The sequence below is a fragment of the Hemitrygon akajei genome, chromosome 8 (genome assembly GCF_048418815.1).
Source record: "Hemitrygon akajei chromosome 8, sHemAka1.3, whole genome shotgun sequence".
Classification (NCBI taxonomy): Eukaryota; Metazoa; Chordata; class Chondrichthyes; order Myliobatiformes; family Dasyatidae; genus Hemitrygon; species Hemitrygon akajei.
In genome coordinates, this window is record NC_133131.1 from 127,892,920 (window position 1) to 127,918,000 (window position 25,081).

Consider the following 25,081-nt stretch of genomic DNA (forward strand, 5'->3'; position numbering starts at 1 on the left):
CATTGAACCTGTTCCCTGAGAAGAAACCAGTTGATGGGGTGGCTCAGTTAGAGATGGAAAAAATAAGGTTGGAGACGGAGAAGAGGAAAATGGAGCATGAGATCCTGCTAAAGGAGTTGGAGGCGAAAAGGGAAAATGAAAGAGCTGAGTTGGTTGAGAAGGAGAAGCAGAGGGAGCATGAATTTAGGTTAAAACAGCTGGAAGCAGAGGAGGAAGAAAGGAAAGCTGAAAGGAGGAAAGAGGAAGCTGAAAGGAGGAGAGAGGAAGCTGAAAGGTGGATGGAGGAGGAAGAGAAACAGAGGCAGCATTCGCTGGAAATGGAGAGGTTGAAGCAACAGGGAAGAGACCGAGGGGAAGGCTCTGTTGAGAAGTTTAATGTTAGTAGGGAGTTTAGGTTAGTACCTCCGTTTGAGGAGACAGATGTTGATAGTTACTTCTTGCATTTTGAAAAGGTGGCAGAGAATCAGGAGTGGCCCAGAGATCAGTGGGTGGTGTTGTTACAAAGTGTATTAAAAGGGAAGGCTCAACGGGCATATGCGGCATTGTCCAAGGGGGCTGCTGAGGATTATGAGGAAGTAAAACAGGCTATCCTTCGGGCCTACGAGTTGGTACCTGAAGCGTATAAACAAAAGTTCAGAGATTTAAAGAAACTGTGGAATCAGACGTATGCAGAGTTTGCCTAAGAGAAGGGTGTGCTCTTGGATCGCTGGTGCGCTGCAGAAAGGGTGGAGGAGGATTTCCATCATTTCAGAGAGTTAATTCTGATTGAAGAATTTAAAAGGTTGTGTTTTGGATAATATCCAGATGTATCTGAATGAGAAGACGAATAAGTCTATATCGGAATTTGCCAGGTTCGCAGATGAATATGCCCTAACCCACAAGTCAAAGTTTTCCTCGAATAAGAGTTATCAGAAAGACCGTAGGGACGGTAGAGAAAGTCCACCGGCTAAGGTAGAGAATAAGCTGGGAGCTAGTGGTAAAGGTAAGGAGGAGGACAAGCAGGCTGGCAGGAAGGTTCCTGGCTTGACCTGTTATAATTGTGGAAAGGTTGGTCATATTGCATCTAAGTGCTTTGCTCCAAGAAAAGGGAAAGCAGCAATCCCTACAGGGTGTATTGAGTCGATCAGCAGATCGATGAGGGAGGCAAAGGTGGATAGAGTACGAGAGGGCCATGAGAAATTTATTTCAGAGGGGATAGTGTCTGTGAAAAAGGAGAAACTCCAGTTCCAGTGAGAATTTGGAGGGATACTGGGGCTGACCAGTCATTGATCCTAAGTAAGGTGCTAGATTTCGGTCCTGAAACTGGAGAGGTGGTATTAAGAGGTATAGGAAAAGGGACAGAAGCTGTACCCTTGCACAGGATCATTTTAAAATGTGACCTGGTATCTGGACCAGTCGAAGTAGGGGTGCAGTCAGAACTACTGAGAGATGGCGTGGACGTCCTTCTTGGTAATGATTTAGCAGGTGGTGACATGTGTTCAGCAGTGCTGAGGACACACCCCTAGATTCTAAGATCTATCCCGCATGTGCAATCACTCGCAGCATGTTGAGAAAGGCGGCTGAGAAAGCGAACAGTTTAAATGAGTCCAGTGTTGATTTGGCTGAGACGTTTTTACCGACCCTGTACCGAGGGGTTAGGGGATGATAAAGCGGAGGATAGTGAGTTGAAAGAGAGTAAAGGAGAGGAGGTAGACCTACCCTTAGCCAAGAGAGAATGTATAGAGGCACAGAGTAAAGATGAGAAACCGATAAGGCAGTTAGAAGGTCCAGGGTTGGACACGGATGATCTGTCTGGCTTGACAGAACTGTTTGAAGAAGTTGAAAAATTTAAATGTGTTCCCGATAATGATATAAGGGCAGTCCTAGATGAAGAGGATGCCATTACCTTGAAGGAGTCTGCTGGGTTAACAGATGAGGTTGTTATAACCCACAGGGTTGAGTTTACTCTGGATGGGAGTTGCCCAGAGAGTAACTGGGAGGATCAGGGGAACTTAGAATTTGAAAAGGGAATGGGTATTGAAAGCCTAGGAGAGGCAGATGTCCCGTTTGCTTGTGTTCAGGTTGTTGAAGTACCTGTGGAGTCACAGGATACTGAACCTAGTATTGAAACTCAGGAAAGGTCTGAGGTATCTGATTTAGTTGAAAAGGAATGCAGTCCTTTTGGGTCAGATGGACTTGGTTCAGTGAAGAAAGGGTTAACCTTGGTACCAGTGGAAAGTGAGAATTCTCAGTTGTTTGTGTTAGAAGGTGTGTTAAAAGTTAGTGAGGAGATGAAAGCTGGTGATGTGAATATTATTGAAGGAGAAGGGAAAAGTGTTGTTCCTAAATTGACTAAAGAAAATTTAAAGTCTGGATTGGTTTTAGAAGCAGTAACCAGGCTGAAGGAACAATGGCTTTTTAACAAGGTGCCTGTGAATCAATTACAGTTTGTTTTGGAATTTAAAGGTAAACAACTCGCTGATGTTATTCAAGGAGGTGATTTGGAGAGACAGAACCAAAAGTGTTGTTTTGACAAAGAGGGATTACTTGCAGATGTTAAACTGAAAACTAATAGAATGAAGGGTCTTGAAGATAAAATTAATGACTTGCTCAAAAATAAAGAATTGTGTGGAAGTTCAGAAAATAGGCTAAGTTTGGAAAACATTGGTGATAAGGTAACTCCTATGAAAGGAGTATGTGAAAGCCTATTCCACACTGGTGAGCAAGCTAACCATGTGAGAGTTAAGTGGAAAAGGGGCAAAGGTTGACCAAATGCCACGTTCAATAATAGGATCTGGTTTTGAGGGAATTCGACAAAGCATGTAAATAATAAAGAAAACACTCTGGAAGATTGACTGTTGGGTTTGAAAGTAAAGTGGAGATTGGTATTTGCACAGACTTCTGTAATGTATCACAGTATGGTCACACATATATTGGTTCACATTTTGTGATATACAATTAAGTTAAGAACACAACCCTTTGGTTTTTTTTTGCTGACGAAAAGGAAAAGGTAGGAGGTTATTAAATTGGAGTCGGATGCTACAGGAATTTATTAAGATACAAGATATTAAGATACAATATGTTAAAGGGAGTGACAATGTAATCACTGACTGTTTGTCTAGATGCTGTTGAGTGTATAATTGTATTACCTTTGTAGTTGAGAACACTTCTGTAGTTTTGCTAAACTCTGTAATCCTGTAAGACGATGTACTAGTTAATTTTCACCGTAGTGAAAATTCCCAGAAGGATGGGGGTGTTACGAAGGATGAACAGCTCTGATGGGCAGAAGGGTACAGAGTTGCCCATGTTCCCCCCCCCCCCCCCCCGGGAGAATCACAAACTGTTACTGTTACCACGCTGCTAATGAGAGAGAAAGAGAGACAAAGGGAAAACATACTGGGACTGGAACATCTGCTTCAGATAAGGGAGAGATAACACTGGGAGAGAGAGACTTGTTGACCCACCATATTATGACTCCTGAAACACTTATGGCTCCGGAGAGGGCTGTTCACTTGGTACCATTCTGTTCATTAAAATTCCTCAGTGGACAGCCGGAGTGGGCTCGTTTGATGGACTAAGCCATTCAAAACTGATTGGCACCTGAGACCCTGTGAGTGGGGATAGGGGTGAGGTCTGGGGAGACACCCCTCAGACACATCAGGAGACACACTATTGAGCACTGCTTGAGTGTTGGAACCCACGTGAAGGTGTGGGGCATCGGAGACCGAACGAAGGATCGGTCAATTTAACTCACAGTGTTAAAGCAGGGCCGATGGGGGCTTGTGTGTGTGTCCGCCCTTGCCTGGGTGACGAGTCCACCACAGAAGAACGGTCTAGCTGAAGGACAGAGGGGTCATACCTGAATGGCCACAACACATCGACGGATCAAGAACGTAAAGGAAGGTTTGCCTGTCTGTAGCCATTACTGCTCGCTCGCTCTCTCTCTCCCTCTCTCCAACAATTACAATACAATGACCAATATCTACCTCAGCACGTATGAACTGAACTGAACTTTATATTCACATATGACCATTCATTATCCCCTAGACATCAATAGAGCTTGTTTATTATTGATTATTATTATACCCACACTTTTAGGTTTAGTATTGCTAACGTGTATTATCTATATATTTGCATTGTTGATATTGATTTTTGTATTTTACTAATAAACACTGTTTGAAAATAGTACCACCAGACACCAATGGATACTTCTTTCTCTGTTGGTTAGACACCCAGTTATGGGGTACGTAACACAGGGAAGATTTCAGATTGTCTCAAGCTGATCAAAGGCTTGATTTAAGCAGAGCTCAGCAATGCAGAAACTGGAATTGCATTCTGTTGGACTGAGGTCAGCCATGTTACACCAGCTTCTGTTACCTGCCAGTAATGATGGATACTGATTAAGCAGCTGGATATACTCAAGCCCTTTTAAGATTGATCCTTTGCTCAAATAGATTATTAGTTCAGGAAACATTTGGTGGTGAGAAGAGTAAATTCAAATAATTTCCAATTCTCAGATCCCCTTGACAAACCTTTCAACCACTTTAAACATAGCAGCAATCCCCAGCAGCAACATGCCATGGTTCACCCCATCACAGGTAACATTATCTTAAAGATAGGTCACCCGATGTAAAGCAGCCTGTGAATGAGGCAGAACTCAACTAAATCGGGACAGAGGGGTGATTAGGCAATGGATGGAAGTTCTGGCACTCAAATATAAAGAGGAAAATTACAGCTGCCAAAGGGTGAAGGAAAACTGGTAAGATTGCTGGAAATTCATTGTTGAAAAATACATGATATACTTATTTCCTAAACCTCTTTTTCTTATTCAATATTCCTGACATCGTCTTTCTCTCTATATCTACATTTGGTTTAATTTTAAATATTTATACATAATCACCTGACTCTAAGAATACTTGGGTTTAATGTCACCATGTCTGTTTTGGTTCCCACATCATCTTTATAATCCATGATTGGTGGAATATTGCATCTGCAAATAAATTTATAGAAATATTTTTCCATTTAATAAAGCACACTAAAAACATAATCATTACTCTAATGATAAGCACTAATGAAAAGCAGTAAATTCACAAAACGTAGCATTACTTCAGAAAAGAAGGTTGGCTCACAAATAGTGAAAGCTTGTAGACAGTGCAAGAGGGAGGATAGGCAGGTGAGAGAGAATGAATGCACTCGGACCGAAGGTTTGAGATATGTCTGTTTTAACACAAGGAGTGTTGTGAACAAAGCGAGTGAGCTTAGAACATGGATCAGTATTTGGAGCTATGATGTGGTGGCCATTACAGAGAATTGGATGGCTCAGAGACAGGAATGGTTACTTCAAGTGCCATGTTTTAGATGTTTCATAAAGGACAGGGAGGGAGGCAAAAAAGGTGAGGCGTGGCATTGTTGATCAGAGATAGTGTCACGGCTTCAGAAAAGGTGAACGCCATGGAGGGGTTATCTACACAATCTCTGTGGGTGGAGATTAGGAATAATAAGGGGTCAATAAATTTATTGTGTGTTTCTTATAGGCAGCCCAATAGTAACAGCGATATTGAGGAGCAGATAGAGAAACATATTCTGGAAAGGCGTAATAATAACAGAGTTGTTGTGATGGGAGATTTAATTTCCTAAATATTGATTGACATCTCCCTAATGCAAAGGGTTTAGTTGGGGTGGAGTTTGTTAGGTGTGTGCAGTAAGGTTTCTTGACACAATATGTAGATAAGCCTACCAGAGGAGAGGCTGTACTTGATTTGGTATTTGGAAATGAACCTGGTCAGGTGTCAGATTTCTCAGTGGGAAAGCATTTTGGAGATAGTGATCATAATTCTATCTCTTTACAGTAGCACCGGAGTGAGATAGGAACAGACAAGTTAGAAAATCATTTAATTAGAGTAAGGGAAATTATAAAGCTATCAGGCAGGAAATTGGAGGCTTAAATTGGAAACAGATGTTCTCAGGGAAAGTATAGAAGAAATGTGGCAAATGTTCAGGGGATATCTGTGTAGAGTTCTGCATAGGTGCATTCCAATGAAACAGGGAATTTCTGGTAGGATACAGGAACCGTGGTGTACAAAGGCTGTAATAAATCTAGTCAAGAAGAAAAGCTTACGAAAGGTTCAGAGAGCTAGGTAATGTTAGAGATCTAGAAGATTATAAGGCTAATAGGAATGAACTTAAGAAAGAAATTAGGAGAGCCAAATGGGGCAATGAGAAACCCTTGGCGGGCTGGAATAAGGAAAACCCTAAAGCATTCCACAAGTACGTGAAGAGCAAGAGGATAAGACGTGAAAGAATAGGACCTAACAAGTGTTACAGTGGGAAACTGTGTATGGAACCAGAGGAAATAGCATAGGTACTTAAATGAATACTTTACCTCAGTATTCACTGTGGAAAAGGATCTTGGTGATTGTAGTGATGATTTGCAGTAGACTGAAAAGTTTGAGCATGTAGATATTCAGAAAGAGGATGTGCTGGAGCTTTTGGAAAGCATCAAGTTGGATAAGTCACCAGAACCAGGCTACTGTGGGAGGCGAGGGAAGAGATTGCTCAGCCACTGGCGATGATCTTTGCATCATCAATGAGGATGGAAGAGGTACTGCAGGACTGGAGGGATGCGGATGTTATTTCGTTTTTCAAGAATGAGAGTAGAGATAACCCAGGAAATTGTAGACCAGTGAGTCTTACCTCAGTGGTTGATACGTTGATGGAGAAAATCCTGAGAGACAGGATTTGTGAACATATGGAGAGGTATAATATGATTAGGAATAGTCAGAATAGCTTTGTCAAGGGCAGGTCATGCCTAACAAGCCTGATTGAATTTTTTGAGGATGTGAATAAACACATTGATGAAGGAAGAGCAGTAGATGTAGTGTATATGGATTTCCGCAAGGCATTTGCAAGGCTTACTAAGAAATTAAGGAGGCATGGGATCCAAGGGAACATTGCTTTGTGGATCCAGAACTGGCTTGCCCACGGAAGGCAAAGATTGGTTGTAGACGGGTCATATTCTGCATGGAGTTCGGTCACCAGTGGAGTGCCTCAGGGATCTGTTGTGGGAACCTTACTCTTTGTGATTTTTATAAATGAGCCGGATAAGGAAGTGGAGGGATGGGTTAGTAAGTTTACTGATGACACAAAGGTTTGACGTGTTGTGGATAGTGTGGAGGGCTCTCAGAGGTTACAGCGGGATGTTGATAGGATACAAAACTGGGCTGAGAAGTGGCAGATGGAGTTCAACCCAGATAAGTGTGAAGTGGTTCATTTCTGTAGGTGAAATATGATGGCAGAATATAGTATTAATGGTAAGACTCTTGGCAGTGTGAGGGATCAGAGGGATCTTGGGGTCCGAGGCCACAGGACGCTCAAAGCAGCTGCGCAGGTTGACTCTGTGGTTAAGAAAGCATATGGTGCATTGGCCTTCATCAATTGTAGAATTGAATTTAAGAGCAGAGAGGTAATGTTGCAGCTATATAGGACCCTGGTCAGACACCACTTTGAGTACTGTGCTCAGCTCTGGTCGTCTCACTACAGGAAGGATGTGGAAGGCATAGAGAGGGTGCAGAGAATATTTACAAGGATGTTGCCTGGATTGGGGAGAATGCCTTATGAGAATAGGTTGGGTGAACTTGGCCTTTTCTCCCTGGAGCGACAGAGGATGAGAGGTGATGTGATAGAGGTGTAGAAGATGATGAGCACGACTGACCGTGTGGATAGTCAGAGGCTTTTTCCCAAAGGTGAAATGGCTGCCACAAGAGGACACAGATTTTGTAGGCCAATGGGCCTGCATTATGCTGTAGGTTTACTATGTTACTACTTATCAGCCTAAAAAGTGGTCCTTTACAATTTTGTAGTATAATTTCCTACAGATCTATAATTCTGCATTATATAAATTCCTGGATGTTCTTGTTTATCTTTTTAAATATTACAGGATTATTCTCTCAATGATATATTCCCTGCCAAAGTTATATCTCCTTATGATCTACAGTATGTTTAGGAAATTAATTTGCCCATCACCAGTACATTCTGCACATGGTGAGTGTGCATCATTATAGCTGCTTTGTAAAGCATCTGTGGCCTTGGCAGTGACACAAACTGTAAAGCTTCATATGTGCAATTATGCTGTTACACAGCTTGGAATAGATTTACAATATTGTGAACCAGTTGCTGATCTATAAAAATATTACATACTGTATTAATTGCAAAGTAACATCAATACCTAATTAATAAAGTGTACAATTGAAGCACAGAATCACAGTGTGCAAAGAAAATTATCAGAATATAGGCTGGGTTTATATTCCTTGGAATGGATGAGAATGAGAAGACATGATTGAGGAGCATAGATGGAATATATTCACAAATAATTCCCCAGAGCAGAGATGTGTAAAACTGGAGGGCACAAGTTTAAAGTAAGTGTTAAGAGGTTAAGAGGGGAACTAACCGAGAATGTTTTCACCTAGAGGATGTGGGAATCTGGAATACACTGCCTAAAGGAATAAAATACAATGCCAGGACACAGAATGCTACAAGCTAAGCGATGGAAAGTGGGATTAGTCCAGAATTGTACCTAATGAGATGCAGGAACATGGTTAATCTGTCACTAGGTCAATTAATCTCTAGGATTTATTCCTTTACAAAAAGCTTTCTATTCAGTGTTTTGTTGGTCAGAAGGCATCTGCTTATTAATTTCTACCTATTTATCAGAAATGATCAGTTCTAGAAAATCACTTAAACCTGTTGTCTTTTCCGCTTTAAAGTCTAGGAATGAGGCTCTGCCTAGAATTACCATTCATCCATTGATGTGAAGCTACTTTGGTCGACTAAGATTTTCTGAGGGATTCCTCTCTTACTTAATCAGAATCAAAATCAGAATCAGGTTTAATATCCTTGGCATTTGTTGTGAAATTTGTTAACTTTGTGGCAACAGTCCAGTGCAGTACATGACAACAGAGGGAGAAAAAATCTAAACTGTAAATTACAATAAATATATATTAAATAGTTAAATTAAATAAAGTAGTGCAGAAACAGGAAATAAAAAAGGTGCGAGGGAGTGTTCGTGGGTTCAATGTCCATTCAGAAATTCGATGGCAGAGGGGAAGGAGTTGTTTCTGAATTGTTGAGTGTGTGCCTTAAGACTTCCGTATTTCCTTTCTGATGGTAGCAATGAGAAGAGGGCATGTCTTGAGTTGTGCAGGTCCTTAATAATGGATGCCACCTTTATGAGCCACTGCTCCTTGAAGATGACCTGAATACTACAGAGGCTAGTGCCCATGACGGAGCTGTATAATGTTACAACTGTCTGCAGCTTACTTCGACGTATCAAACACTCCCCGCCCCAACCCACCCACACCAGAAGGTGATGCAGCCAGTTAGAATGCTCTCTGCAGTACACCTGTAGAAATTATGAGTGTTTTTGGTGACATACCAAATCTCCTCAAGCTCCTAATGAAATATAGCCACTGTCTTGCCTTCTTAATAGCTGCAGTGATATGGTTTGGATTAGAAGGGTTTGGATTGAAGTCCTATTCTGGAAAATTTAATGCAAAAATCTGGTACAGAAACAAGCAAGATGTATGTTCTTTTGAATAAACAGTTACGTGTTCTTTAAGGTAAAAATAACAACTCCTCTTTAAACACCCACCATGCCCAATAACATAGGTGAACCAAGCAGAGAGATATAGGTGATCTAGTTCAATTTTTCTGAAGATCCCAGGTCAAAATTTATCCCTTGAACAAACCAAATGAAGAAGAAACAAATTGCTGGTCAAACTGAGTGGGTCAGGCAGCATCTGTGCAGGGGAATGGACAGTTGATGCTTCCGGTGGAGAATCTTCATCTAGAGCCTTTATCTCTGATCCAGATTCTGGCAGTCACAAGTGGTACAATGTGGGGGAAAGTTTGGGAGAATGAGATATGGTTTGTGTAAATAGTTGCTTGAAGGTCATCATGGACTCTTTGGGCTGAAGGGCCTGATTCCAAGATGTATGAATCTGACTCTGGCAAACCAGATTATGAGGGAATTATCACATAATAATAACTTGTGGCTGTGTATTGTTATCAAAGTGGCTCCTACATTGAGAATGGCTAAATATATTTATTTGACTGTGGAAACCTTTGAGATACCTTGGAGTAGATTTTTTTCTGATTCTTTCTTTTCTTACCTGAATACAAAGTCAGCCTCATTGATTTCAGCTCCACAGCTGCTGTTAATTAGAATTCCAGCATTTCCAACAACTGAGCAATATTTAAGTTTGTGATCTTTAAACGGATCTGTCTGAACAAAATAAACATTATTCAATTAGAAAATTAAGCTACATTCAGAGCTATTTATTGGAGTCCAATGCTGTGAGTCAGCTCTGTTTATGCAAATCTCTCTCCAGTAACCACATTCAATCTTCACTCTTCCCTCCCATTGCCTTGCTCTATCTGGTTATCATTTCCCCCTTCCTTCTCTCCCTCTCCTTCTCCCCCCTCTTTCTCTCTCCCTCTCCCTCTGCCTCAGTCTATCATTCACATGCCATACTTCCCAACTTAACCCTTCCCTCCTACCCTGCATGGCAAACTTGCCTACCATTTTACATTGCTCTTCAGACAATGAATCCCAGACTCCTTTCTCACCACATCCACTCTGGCCAGCTTGCCCTCCTCATTCTCAGTCCTGATTCACAATTTCAAGTCAAATCAAGTTTATTGTCATTTAACTCTATACATGTATACTGTCAAAGGAGGCAACATTTCTACAAACCAGGGTGTAAAGCACAGTCGTACACATAACACACAATAACTTAGGAAAGTAAGTGTAAAACCCTGGTTAAGATTTCTACTGCTATGCTGTGAGGTACTTTTTTTTATTTTAGTAATTTTCTGCAAATGCAGTGTGTCCTGTTAGTGAGATTCATACACTGTTGTTTTGCCTTCGGTTAAAGATAAGGAGCATTTGTTATGGGTCATTCCAGAGAGTTGGGCAGGTCATATTTCTGAAGGACATGAGGTAAATTCAAACTGTGGGAGGAGTCCTTCACACAGGATGTGGGTTCAGCGCATAAGTAAAGCAATACCCAACTACTCCAAAAATGAGCTCAACATTTATGTGCACATTGGAATGGTTTAACCCTAATTGGCTCTTATAAATTTATTTTCTTTTTCTGCAACTGTTTGCTAACATTTAAAATTTGGTGAATATACTTCCTTCCTAATTTTATGCCATTCTCTAATCTTTCATTCCCTGGCAAATGATGATGTGTATTGGACAGTATTTACACAGCATTAGCTGCTATCGATGTTCCTTAATCAGAACATCCTTACTTTCCTGTTTCGTTAAACCCAAATCATACCGACCCTAGATGTTTTGTTTATGAAAAGTAGCCCTCTCATCACTGACTCACGTGGCTGTCAGCCAAGTTAGTTCTTTTCTTTTTCAATCTTTTTATTATTATTATTATTATTAATAATATCAACATAATAAGATTAATACCTAGATAATGGGATTACAAACATACAAATTTCAACTGAACATGAAAGGATACATAAGCAATAGTTACAATATAAATGAGTCTTCCCAAATCATGGACAATACAAGTAACATATAAACAAAGCAAACCTAGGTATATCATAGTATATATTAAAAAAAAAGAAAAGAGAAAAAGAGAAAAAAAATTATGCTAGAAAAACTAATCTAACAATCTAATAACTAATAAGGAAAAAATGAAAAAAGAAAAAAAAGGAAAAAAGAAAAAAAGGGCTGTTTATAATATCTAACAAAAATACAAAATCATCAGTGTTGTCAACTCCGATCCTCTCAACATATGTAAAATCAAAACTGGAAAAACAAATAGGCTTGGAACAGGGCCACATTACATCATATGAAAATATTGAATAAATGGTCTCCATATCTTTTCAAATTTAATAGAAGTATCAAATACAACACTTCTAATTTTTTCTAAATTTAGACATAACATAGTTTGAGAAAACCAATGAAATACGGTAGGAGGATTAATTTCTTTCCAATTCAACAAAATAGATCTTCTAGCCATTAATGTAAGAAATGCAATCATTCGACAAGCAGAAGAGGATAAATGGACTGAGTCCATCATTGGTAAACCAAAAATTGCAGTAATAGGATGAGGTTGTAAATCAATGTTCAATACCGTGGAAATAATATCAAAAATGTCTTTCCAATATTTTTTCAAAAGCGGACAAGACCAAAACATATGAGTTAAAGACGCTATCTCAGAATGACATCTGTCACAAATAGGATTTATATAGGAATAAAAATGAGCCAATTTATCCTTGGACATATGAGCCCTATGTACAACTTTAAACTGTATTAATGAATGCACATATAGATGATGAATTAACTAATTGAAGAATTTTATCCCAATTCTCAATAGGGATAGTAAGGTTAAGTTCTCTTTCCCGATCATTTTTAATCTTATAGAAGGGCTCTGAATGTATCTTCATAATTATATTGTAGGGTTTTGATATTACCCCTTTCTGAGAAGGATTTAGTTCAAACAAATTCTCCAAAATACCCGAAGACACAAGATTTGGAAAGGTAGGAAGTACAGTATTTAAGAAGTTTCTAATCTGTAAATATCTAAAAAAATGAAATCTAGGCAAATTATATTTATTAGATAGTTGTTCAAAAGACATAAAACAATTATCCAAAAATAAATCGGAAAATCGTAGTAATCCTTTAGTCTTCCAAGCTGAATAAGCTTGGTCTATAATAGAAGGATAAAAAAAAAGCAATTGGATACAATAGGAATGTTTAAAACAAACTGAGTCAACCCAAAAAATTTCCGAAATTGAAACCATATATGTAAAGTATGCTTAACTATCGGATTGTCAATTCGTTTCTGCAATTTAGAAAGAGCAAAGGGAAGAGAAGACCATAAAATAGAACCCAATGAAAATCCTTGTACAGATTTAATTTCCAGGTTCACCCAATGAGGGCTAAAAGATAAGTCCCAATCCTTTAACCAACATATCAAATATCGGATATTGACTGCCCAATAATAAAATCTAAAATTAGGCAATGCCAATCCACCTTCCTTCCTTGCCTTCTGTAAATATTTTTTACCTAATCTAGGATTTTTATTCTGCCATATATATGAGGAAATTTTTGAATCAACATTAGCAAAAAAAGATTTCAGAATAAAAATTGGTACCGCTTGAAATATATATAAAAACTTGGGTAAAATAACCATCTTAATAGCATTAATCTGACCTATCAGACATAAAGATAATGGTGACCATTTAGTAAACAAACATTTAATCTGATCGATTAGGGGTAAAAAATTATCCTTAAATAAATCCTTATAATTTTTTGTGATTTTAATCCCTAAGTAAATAAAAGAGTCATTAACTAATTTAAAAGGTAAATTTCCATAAATTGGAACCTGTCTATTTAAAGGAAACAATTCACTCTTATTAAGATTTAATTTATACCCGGAAAAATTACTAAATTGAGCCAACAATGATATAACTGCAGGAATGGATTTCTCAGGATCAGAAATAAATAATAATAAATCATCTGCATATAATGATAGCTTATGTATATCTGTCCCACGATTAATGCCAAAAATGTTCGGTGATTCTCTGATAGCAATTGCCAAGGGTTCTAAAGCAATATCAAATAATAATGGACTAAGAGGACAGCTTTGTCTAGTACCCCAAAATAAATGAAAAAAGGGAGATCTTTGATTGTTAGTAAATACTGAGGCTACTGGAGTATGATATATCAGTTTAATCCAGGAAATGAATGTCAGACTAAAATTAAACTTCTCAAGCACAGTAAATAAGTATGGCCATTCAACTCTACAAATGCTTTCTCCGCATCTAATGAAATGACACATTCTGAAGTGCTATGTGAAGGAGTATAAACAATATTCAATAATCTCCTAACATTGAAAAAAGAATAGCGATTTTTAATAAAACCAGTTTGATCTTCTGAGATAATTTGAGGTAATACCTTCTCCAGCCTGGATGCCAGTAACTTGGAAAAGATCTTGGAATCTACATTCAATAAGGATATTGGTCTATAGGATGCACAGTCAGTAGGGTCTTTATCTTTCTTCAATATTAAAGAAATGGAAGCTCTATAAAAAGATTGTGGCATATTACCCAATCTAATTGCTTCTTCAAAAACCCTGCATAACCAAGGAGAAAGAGTAGAGGAAAAACATTTAAAAAATTCTACTGTATACCCATCTGGACCTGGTGCTTTCCCAGAATTCATAGAGGAAATAACCCCTTTAATTTCTGCATCCGTAATAGGAGTTTCTAACATTGAAAGATCATCTGATGATAATTTTGGAAAATTCAATTTCCCAAGAAAATCATACATGATATTATAATCATGAGGGAATTCAGAATGATACAGGGAGGTATAAAAAATCTTGAAAAGATTTGTTTATCTCATCATGGTTAACTGTCAGATCATTCTGCTGACGAATCTTAATAATTTGGCATTTAACCAAAGCATTCTTCAATTGACTAGCTAACAGTTTACCCGATTTATCACTATGTATATAAAAATCAAATCTGGTTTTCATTAATTGATTTTCAATCGAAGATGTAAGTAATAAACTATGTTCCATTTGAAGTTCAACCCTTTGTTTGTAAAGCTCCTTACTAGGAGCAGTCGAATATTTCTTGTCAATCTCTTTAATTTTATCAGCCAATAAAAGAGTTTCCTTCTTAATGCGTTTTCTCAAACCAACGGAATAGGAGATAATCTGTCCACGTATATATGCTTTAAAAGTGTCCCAAAGTGTTCCACAAGAAATATCATCCGTGGAATTAGTTGAAAAGAAGAAATCGATCTGTTCCTTCATAAATTTAATAAAATCCGGATCTTGCAGTAAGGTATAATCAAATCGTCATTGTCTAGCACTAGAAGCTGTATCCGTAAATTTAATAGAAAGTTTTAATGGAGCACGGTCAGAGATGGCTATAATATCATAATTACAACCAATTACCGATGGAATAAAACAAGAGTCAATAAAAAAGTAATCAATTCTCAAGTAGGAATGATAAACATGTGAGAAAAATGAAAACTCTTTGTCCTTAGAATGCCAAAATCTCCAAATATCAAAGATTCCATTATCAGTCAAAAAAGAGTTAATATAAGTGGCCGACTTATTAGGTAAAGTCTGAGTAGATATAGACCTGTCCAACAAAGGAATTAAACAACAATTAAAGTCACCACCCATTATTAACCTATATTCATTTAGATTAGGTAGAGAAGTAAATAAGGACTTAAAAAATCAGGATAATCCACATTTGGAGCATAAACATTAACCATAGAAACCTTTTTGTTAAAAAATAACCCAGTAATTAACAAAAATCTACCATTCAGATCTGAAAAAATACCGTGTTGGACAAATGCAATAGAGGAGTCAATAAAAATTGAAATTGACCCCTCCAAAACTGAAAAAAAAATGATGATTGTCCTCTTTCCTCACATGAGTTTCTTGTACAAAAATAATATGTGCATTTAGTCTTTGGAATACTTTGAAATTTTTTTTTTCGTTTAATCGGACGGTTTAAGCCATTAGTATTCCAAGAGACAAAATTAATGGTCTGAGCCATATTTCTGAAATCAACCCTTTGGTATATAAAGGGTTAACCAGATTATGAACTCATGCACCCGGAAGAGGAACAAAAATAAGGGGCAGACCCGGAAGTGATGACATCACAGACATTTTAGTAGTTTAAAATCAGCCCAAATGAAGAAACTAAAAAAAAACTGATATAAAGAACATTAGATTTAGAAAAAAAAACCATTCCCCACCCAAGAAGAGAAAGCACCTTCCCAGCCAGGAGAAGGCTGGGAAGAAAGAGAAATGAAACTAAATCTACCCCCATATCAGCAGAAGGCAACTCCGTATATAAAGGAAAAAAAAGATCCACCCAAACTCTAAAAAAATAATCACTATACTAAAACCAAACTTCTTAGTATAATTGCTAGTAAAAAAAACAAAAAGAATATAATCACTAGTAACTTATAAATCAGGTTAAAACCCAAACAAACCAAAAAAAATTTAAACTGTGATAAGAAATGCATTATAGGAAGAAGACGAGAGAAAAAAAATGGCAAAATAAAAAAAAAGCCAAAAATATTTTAGAGAAGAAACCACCATCTTAGTAAAAAGAAAATTTGCCTTCTAAGGATTAATAATAATGACCAAAGATAAAGTACAGTGATTGAAGTAAGTAAAATAAAAAGATTAGTACGTTGAAAAAAAACTTTAATTAGAGTATAAAATATAGAGTAAACCTACACCAATAGCCAGAAACAATATCTGGTTTTGAAAACAAAAACTATCTTGTAACGATCAAAATCACTCATTTATTAGAGACGAGAATCCGCAGCAGTACGGTAGTTCTCATTCAGAAAGCTTCGAGCTTCAGATGTAGAAAGGAAAAGACGCCGTGGTGCATTGGGAGGTGAGATTCTGAGCTTCGCAGGGTATAAGAGCGCAGTTTTAGATTTTTCTCATAACATTCGGACATCAGAGGTTTAAAAAGAAGCCTTGCCTTCATTACTTCTGGACTAAAATCCTCCACTAATCGAAAATCAAATTCTTGGAATCTGACCATCCCTAAACGCCGAGCCACACGAATAAGTTGCTCTTTAACATGCACATAGTGAAATCGGACAATTACAATCGGTGGTTTAGCTGAAGCACTTGGTGATCGACGCATAATTCTGTGAGCGTGATCAAGTAATGGAGGACTGTCTGGGAATACAGAAGGGAACGCATCCTTTAAAAGTTGAGCAAAATACTTCGAGGGATCCCCTTGTTCAATACCTTCCGGGAGACCAAGTTTGTGTAAGTTCTGTCTTCTGGACCGATTTTCAAAGTTGACACTCTTGGCTTTAAGTGTTTCCACTTGTTTAATCGTCGAAGATAATTTCTGCTCCAGTTTTTCGATTATCAAGTCTCGCTTCCGAGCATCCTCTTGCAAAGTTGCGATTAGAGCTTGCTGCTGGTTAACTACTGAATCAGTCTTATCCATATAATCCTGAAAAGCTTTATATCTTGTTAGAAAATTTGTCATTGTTCTTCAAATTTTTCATTTAAAAGCTCCAATAACATTTCATAAGTCAATTCAGTGTGCTTAGGATCGGTCTTTTTCTTCTTTCCGTTCCCGTTAGAATCTTTCCCAGGGTCTCGCCCTTTAGATCTCAAAGCCATTTCTGTACTCATTTCTTCAAAATTCACAATAGACTCTTAAGTCCAAAAAAGTAGCAAAAATCTTTTGGTGTAGGTAAAAGTAAGTCAAACAAGGGTGATCATAGGTTAAAAAAAGTAAAGTTTATGGAGCGAATCTGAAACAGTGCTCATTCCATGAGCGTCTCCTGCTGACTTCTCTGTTAGCCAAGTTAGTTAATGAGCCAAGTTTGGATAGAGGGTTACATAAGGATAAAATTGAGAGATGAATTACACATAAACATAGTACGATGCATAAATTTAATATTGTGAGGTAGAGAAAGATCAGATTAATCAGTGGCACCCAAAATGTCAACAACTCACTTCCTCCCACAAATGCTGCTCATCCTGCTGAGTTCCTCCACCAGATTGTTTCTTACTCTAGAACCCAGAAAGCTACAACATACACAGATGGAAGCTGAGGTGCTGTATCTCACTGGGCCTCTTGATCCTGGCACAGAAGACTAAGGCAGATTAGGTGGAAAGGAGGATGGATGCTTCACCACCAGATGAACTCAACAGCTTCTATGCCCACTTTGAAAGGGAGAGTATAATTACAGCTGTGAAGTTCATTGCTGTACCCGGTGACCCCATGATCTCTGTCTCAGAGGCCGATGTTAGGCTGTCCTTAAAGAGGGTGAACGCTCGCAAGGCAGAATGTCCCGATTGAGTGCCTGGTAAGGCTCAGAAAAATTGTGCCAACTGACTAGCGGGAGGATTCAAGGACATTTTCAAATTTTCACTGCTATGGACAGAAGTTCCCACTTGCTTCAAGCGGATACAATTACACCAGTGCCTAAGAAGAAGAATGTGAGCTGCCTTAATGACTAATGCCCGGTAGCACTCACATCGACAGTGATGAAATGCTTTGAGTGGTTGGTCATGACTGGACTGAACTCCTGTCTCTGCAAGGACCTCGTCACACTACAATTTGCCTATCGCCACAATAGGTCAACGGCAGATGCAATCTCAATGGCACCACCAATCACACCGCCTCAGACCACCTGGACAACACAAACACCAATATCAGGATGCTATTTGCCAATAATAGCTCAGCATTTAATACCATCTTTCCCACAATCCTGAGTAAGAAGCTATATAACCTCGGCCTCCTTCCTAAGCAGAAGACCACAATCTGTGTGGATTGGTGATAACATACACTCCTCGCTGACAATAACACTGGCGCACCTCAGGGGTGTGTGTTTAGTCCACTGCTCTACTCTCCCTATACCCATGACTTGGGAGGATAGGTATAATTCAAATGGCATCTATAAGTTTTCTGATGATACAACCATTGTTGGTAAAATCTCAGATGGAGACGAGAGGGCATGCAGGAGTGAGATATGCCATCTAGTGGAGTGGCGTTGCAGCAACTATCTTGCACTCAACGTCAGTAAGATGAAAGAAATGATTGTGGACTTCAGGAAGGGTAATACGAAGGAACACACACTAATCCTCGTAGTGGGGTCAGAAGTGCAGAGAGTGAGCAGTTTCAAGTTCCTGTCTGTCTAGATCTCTGAGGACCTAACCTGATTCCAACATATCAATGCAGTTAAAAAGAAGGCAAGACAGCAACTATACTTCATTAGGAGTTTGAAGATAATTTGATATGTTAACAAATACACTTAAAAACTTTTATAGATGTACTGTGGAGAGCATTCTGAGAGGCTGTATCATTGTCTGGTACGGGTGACGGGGGGTTTCTACTACACAGGACCGAAAGAAGTTGCAGAGGGTTGTAAATTTATCCAGCTCCATCTTGGGTACTAGCCTACAACCCAAGACATCTTCAAGGAGTGGTGTCTCAGAAAGGCAGCGTCCATTATTATGGACATCCAGCACCCAGGGCATTCCCTTTTCTCACTGCTACCATCAGGTAGGAGGTACAGAAGCCTGAAGGCACACGCTCAGGGATTCAGGAGCAACTTCTTCCTGAATGGACATTGAACCCTTGGACACTACCTCACTTTTTAAATACATATTATTTCTGTTCGTTGCACAGTTTTTAATCTAGTCAATATGCATTTACTGCAATTAATTTACTTATTATTATTATTATTATTATTATTATTATTATTCTATATTATGCATTGTATTAAACTGCTGCTGCTAAGTTAACAAATTTCACGACACATGCCAGTGATAAAAAAACTGATTCTGATTTTGATTCTGGTTCTGATGCTGAATTAATTGGAATTTTCATACCTGGAGTGCAGGAGTGCAGATGAAATCTGAAATGCTCTGTTTGGAGGGAGGTGGAGGAAAGTACTCTCACAACATCTGAATGGCATATTGACAATGTGAAGGCAAGTATGCAATTTAACTTCTCATCACAGCCAGCAGTGACAACATGGGCTGAAGGACCTGGCTATGTACTGTACAGTCCTATATTCTATGAATCACCAAGATATGGAGCGCATCGAACATGGCACTGGAGCTGGCACAGACATAGAGGGCCGAGGGGCTTGTTTCTGTACCTTCTGACTGTATGGTTTTAGGAAGAAAGTGAAGGGAGCATAGAAGGGAATTACAAGAATGATGACACAACTGAAGGATGTCAGTTACAAGTTTGGATCAGAGAAGTCAAAGCAATAAAGAGGGAGAGGAGATTTCTTAAGGGCATACAAGATGCATGCAGGTAGGATAGAATGGACTAATAGGAAGGGGAACACTAATTTGCTATTAGTGTGAGGACAGAGAACAAATTTATAAAGGACCTTAGAAACATGGAGGAAGAGATATGAAAAAAATTATACTGAGATTGGTTGCAATCTGGAACTCATTTTCTTTAAGAATAAACAATTTATCAGTGTTTTCAAAATGTAATTCAGAATAATTTACAGCGTAAAAGTGGGAAGAGCATCTGAATACAGATAGGATAAAAAATGTTGGTATCATTAGAGAGTGAGACAGCTTCGGAGGAAGGAGAAACAGGTGGCATTTCAAGTTACAAACTGATTTGTCAGATCTATAAGAATAAACAGTCTTAGTTTTATGTTGTAGTGGTGGTGGGCAAAGGATAAATAGGGTGGGATAAAGCCAAAGGGAGAAACTGTAAACAAGGTCATTCAGTTGACTGATTGATGAGGGCATTAGAGTAAAAATAAGATAAAGTATTTTATATGCTTGTGTACACATGACAGATATAAATTCATAGGTTTCATTTTACTTTGCTTGTATTCTTTCTACTGTTTTCATTAAACTACGGATGGCTTTCTTCTCTGCTAATCACTGTAGCAAATCTGGAATTCTATTCATATATTCCCATTGTCCTTTCAAATCTTCCTTGTTTTCTCACTTTCTCAGTTCTAAGCAGTTAGAAATATATAGGTTATTGCTATTTCAACAGATGCCACTTGGCCTGCTGAGAATATGCATTTAGGAACTATTGAATTTCAAAATCACTTTGATTAACTTAATAGGCATTAATATATATATTTGATGTGGGGAGGCCACAAAATGAGTTTGATAATGTTTATTTTGTACCAAACAATTGATAATTGATCATGGAAATCGATCAGTGGCTATCACCGTGTGTAGAAGGGATGACCCTGTGGAGGCTACCGATGTGTTTACCCTTGCCTGGGTGGTAGTTTTCCCTTGAAGATGGTACCCTTTGTGATAAGCTACGTTTGGTTAACTCCAGAGTAGATTCAGAGTCCGACAATGGAAGACCAACGACACCTGTTTATTCATTCTTCTCCTATTGTTGATTTCACATTGGCTTACAGATACCTCTCTCTTCTCCCACCAACTCCATGCATTGAACTGAACTTTCTTACATTACCATTGTAAGACTTTAAATCTTGCCACTTGAGCTTCAATGAGTTTGGGAATTATCTTTACACACATATATGTGCATAACACTGCGAAATTTTGACATACTTTGTTTAAGTTACTATGTTAAGTAGTTACTAATAAATAGTGATATTTAGCATCAAAACCAGACTCCAGGTGTATTCTATTGCTCCCAGTTCTTTTAAACCACTGAGTGTATGTAACACAATTGGGGACTCATCTGGGATATAAACAAATTTGGGAGCTTATTGATTGATTAATTATCAATCTGATTGGGGAAATCCCTTTTGATTTCTTTGAATAGAAGATAGCCAGCAATGGAGGTTGATAGGTTTCTGGCAAAGCCTTCCCCTGTAGCACTGGATGACACTAAGACAGTTGGGCTGTTGGAAATTGCTCTAAAGTTAAAACATAAGATGAACAGTAAAATGAGGAAGGCTCAGATTCAGAACGTTAATAGCAGAGTATTATGTATCCAAGAAAGTGTTTGAAGGAGATGTGTTAGAAATGTTTGCTAAAAGTAAACCTACCGAGGTTGAGCTTCAGCTTCAGCTTCAGGTAGAAAAATTCAAGATGGAGTCCGAGGACAGGCGAAGACGGCATGATTTGCAACTAAAACAGCTCGAGGCTGAGGAGGCAGATATAAAGAGGCAGTTTGAGCTGGAAAAGATCGAGAGATTGTAACAAGGAGGTCTATTGTTAGACCCCAGTGATAGCGTTAGTGCCAGTCGAGAAGTTAAGTTGCTACCTCCATTTGAGGAAACAGAAGTTGATAAATATTTCCTGCATTTTAAAGAAGTGGCACAAAATCGAAAGCGGCCAAAAGATGACTGTCTGTTTTGTCACAAAGTGTATTTAAGGGTAAAGACTAACAAGCTTGTTCGGCCCTATCATTTGAAGAGGCAGCTGATTATGACTTAGCGAGAGAGGCTGTGCTCAAGGCTTGTGAGTTGGTTCCGGAAGCTTACAGACAAAGGTTTAGGAATTTGAGGAAATCTGTGAAACAGTCTTAAGTGGAATTTGCTTATGAAAAGTTTGTGTATTTTGATTGCTGGTGCACCTTTAAAAATGTAAATGATGATTTTATCAGCTTGGAAGTGTTGGTTTTGATTGAGGAATTCAAAAATCTGTGTCCCTGATGAGATAAAGACATATTTAGATAAAAAGGATGCAACCATTTTGCAGGAGTCGGCTAGATTAGCAGATGAGTTTGCTTTAACCCACAAGGTTAAGTTTACCCCGAATAAGAGTCTCCAAAAGAATAACAGGGATAAACTGCAGGGTAAGCCTGAAATTAAATCAGGGGCTAGTGACAAAAGTAATGACGAAGGGAAGCAGTTGAAGGAGCAATCTTCCAGACTTACTTGTTGTTATTGTAAGAAAATGGGTCATAGGATGACTAATTGTTCCATTTTGAAGAAGAGAAAGGAAAATGAGGCAGTCTCAAATGCTTGTGTTCAGTTTATTGAGGCACAACTAAGGATGGAGGGGTCTGAACGAGTTAAGGAGTGATTCGATCATTTCATATCAGATGGGTTTGTGTCCATAAAGAAGGGGTCAACCCAGGGCCCAGTAAGGATCTTTCAAGATACTGGGGCTTCTCAGTCCCTTATATTGGGCAGTGGTCTGGAGTGTGGTGTCCAGACCATAAGTGGTGAAGTCAATATTGTTAGAGGTATTGGGAAAGGGACTGTTTCCGTACCTCTGCATAAGGTGATTTTGAAGTCCAGATTGGTATCAGGACAGGTTAAGACTGGGGTACAACCTGAATTACCGCTGAAGAATGTTTCTTTGTTGTTGGATAATGACCTTGCAGGCGGTGTATTTTATCCAGCAGTGCAGCTAATAAGCAAACATGCCACTAATGATCCATACATGGATTTTGATATTTATCCCACCTGCACAGTAACCCGAAGTATGACTAAAAGGTCTGCCGAAGCAGATAGTTCTGGGCAGTTTGATTCTGATGCCCATGATAGCCAGAATCGGGATTCAGGTTATGATGATTTATCAGAGACTTTTCTACCATCTATGTTTCAACAGGATGGAGATAGTAAGTCTGATGAGAAAGGTTAACACAAAGTACACTGCAGATGCAAGTTGTACAACAAGCTGGAGGAACTCAGCAGGTCGGACAGCATCCATGGAAATGAGCAGTCAATGTTTCAGGCCAAGACCCTTCGTCAGGACTGAAGAGGGAGGGGGCAGGGGCCCTATAAAGAAGGTGGGGTGAGGGTGGGAAGAAGGCTGGTAGGTGCCAGGTGAAAAACCAATCAGAGAAAAGATCAAGGGATGGGGAAGGGGAAGCAGGGAGGAAATAGGCAGGAAAGGTGAAGAACGAATGTAAGGGGAAAGCACTGTGTAGTAGAATGAGGCAGAATCATAAGAGGGGTGATAGGCAGCTGGAAGGGGAGGCAGAGTCAAACTGGGATGGGGGAAAGGAGAGGGAGGGAATTATCAGAAGTTGGAGAATCCGATGTTTATGTCAAGGGGCTGCAGACTACCCAGACAGTACGTGAGGTGTTGCTCCTCCAACCTGAGTTCGGCCTCATCATGGCAGTAGAGGAGGCCATGTATGGACATATCCAAATGGGAATGTGAAGCAGAGTTGAAGTGGTTGGCCACCGGGAGATCCTGTCTGTTGTGGTGGACGGAGTGGAGGTGCTCGATGAAGCGGTCCCCCAATCTGCGTCAGGTCTCGCCAATGTAGAGGAGGCCACACTGGGTGCACCGGATGCAATAGATGACCCCAACAGACTCACAAGTGAAGTGTTTGCCTTACCTGGAGGGACTGTTTGGGGCCCTGAATGATGGTAAAAGAGGAGGTGTGGGGACAGGTGTAGCACTTACGCTTGCAGGGATAAGTACCAGGTGGGAGATCTGTGGGGAGGGACGTGTGGACCAGGCAGTCACAGAGGGAATGCTCCCTGCAAAATGAGAAAAGTTTACCTTTGTCTAGGAAGGAGTCTATAGCAGAACAGAATCAAGATTCTGAGATTGAAGCTTTAAAAGAAACAGCTCTCTCAGATGGTGAGATTAAGAAAGTGCCAGTGCTTCAAGCTTTGCTTCAAAGCTGACCCAATGAAGCAGCACCCCTACTGGATAAATTTAGAAAAGAGTAAATTGGCTGAGCAAGACATTGAATACATGCTGGAAAATGGTATTATTAGGCTGTCAACATCTGAATGGGCCTCTCCCTGTGTTTTAGTGCCCAAGCCTGATGGAAGTGTGAAATTTTGTACCAATTACAGGAAGATAAATGCAGTGACAAAGACAGATGCTTACCCTATCTCTCGGGTGGATGATTGCATTGATAAGGATGGAAAGGCTAAATTCCTTATGAAGATTGACCTGTTAAAAGAGCACTGGTGTGTTCCATACAAGCATAGAAAACCTACAGCACAATACAGGCCCTTCAGCCCAAAATGTTTTGCTGAACATGTCCCTACATTAGAAATTACTAGGCATATCTCTCACTCTCTATTTTACTAATCTCCACGTACCTATCTAAAAGCCTCTTAAAAGACCCTATCATATCCGCCTCTACCACCGTTGCTGGCAGCCCGTTCCATGCACTCACCACTCTCTAAGTAAAAAACTTAACCCCTGACATCTCCTTTGAACCTACTCCCCAGACCCTTAAACCTGTGACCTCTTGTGGCAACCATTTCAACCCTGGGAAAAAGCCTCTAACTATCCACACAAACAATGCCTCTCATCATCTTGTACACCTCTATCAGGTAACCTCTCAACCTCCGTCACTCCAAGGAGAAAAGGCCGAGTTCCATTAACAGAAAGAGCCAGAGATATCTCTGCATTTGTAACACCTTTTGAGTATAACATTTTAGCCTTTGGAATGAAAAATGCTCCAGGAACATTCCAAAGAATGATTAATTCTGTGATTCGTGGGTTAGAAAATACGGATGCCTATATTGACGATATAGTTGTAAGGGAATATCATATCTCCATAGAACCATAGAACATTACAGCACAGAAACAGGCCCTTTGGCTCTTCCTGGCTGTGCTGAACCATTTTTCTGCCTAGTCCCACTGACCTGCACCTGGACCATATCCCGCCA

The 25,081-nt window shown here is 39.3% G+C and overlaps 1 protein-coding gene across 1 annotated transcript in view; it reads right to left on the minus strand.

Annotated features, from left to right (window-relative positions):
- The window catches only part of LOC140732537 (alpha-2,8-sialyltransferase 8F-like), an 86,098-nt gene that overhangs the window by 17,232 nt on the left and 43,785 nt on the right, over window positions 1-25,081 (minus strand). Inside the window, exons 5-6 of the mRNA XM_073055306.1 lie at window positions 10,146-10,258; window positions 4,880-4,969 (exon numbers count right to left, since the gene is read on the minus strand). Of these exons, the coding sequence (XP_072911407.1) occupies window positions 4,880-4,969; window positions 10,146-10,258 (203 nt within the window). The remainder of the gene's footprint in view (window positions 1-4,879; window positions 4,970-10,145; window positions 10,259-25,081) is intronic.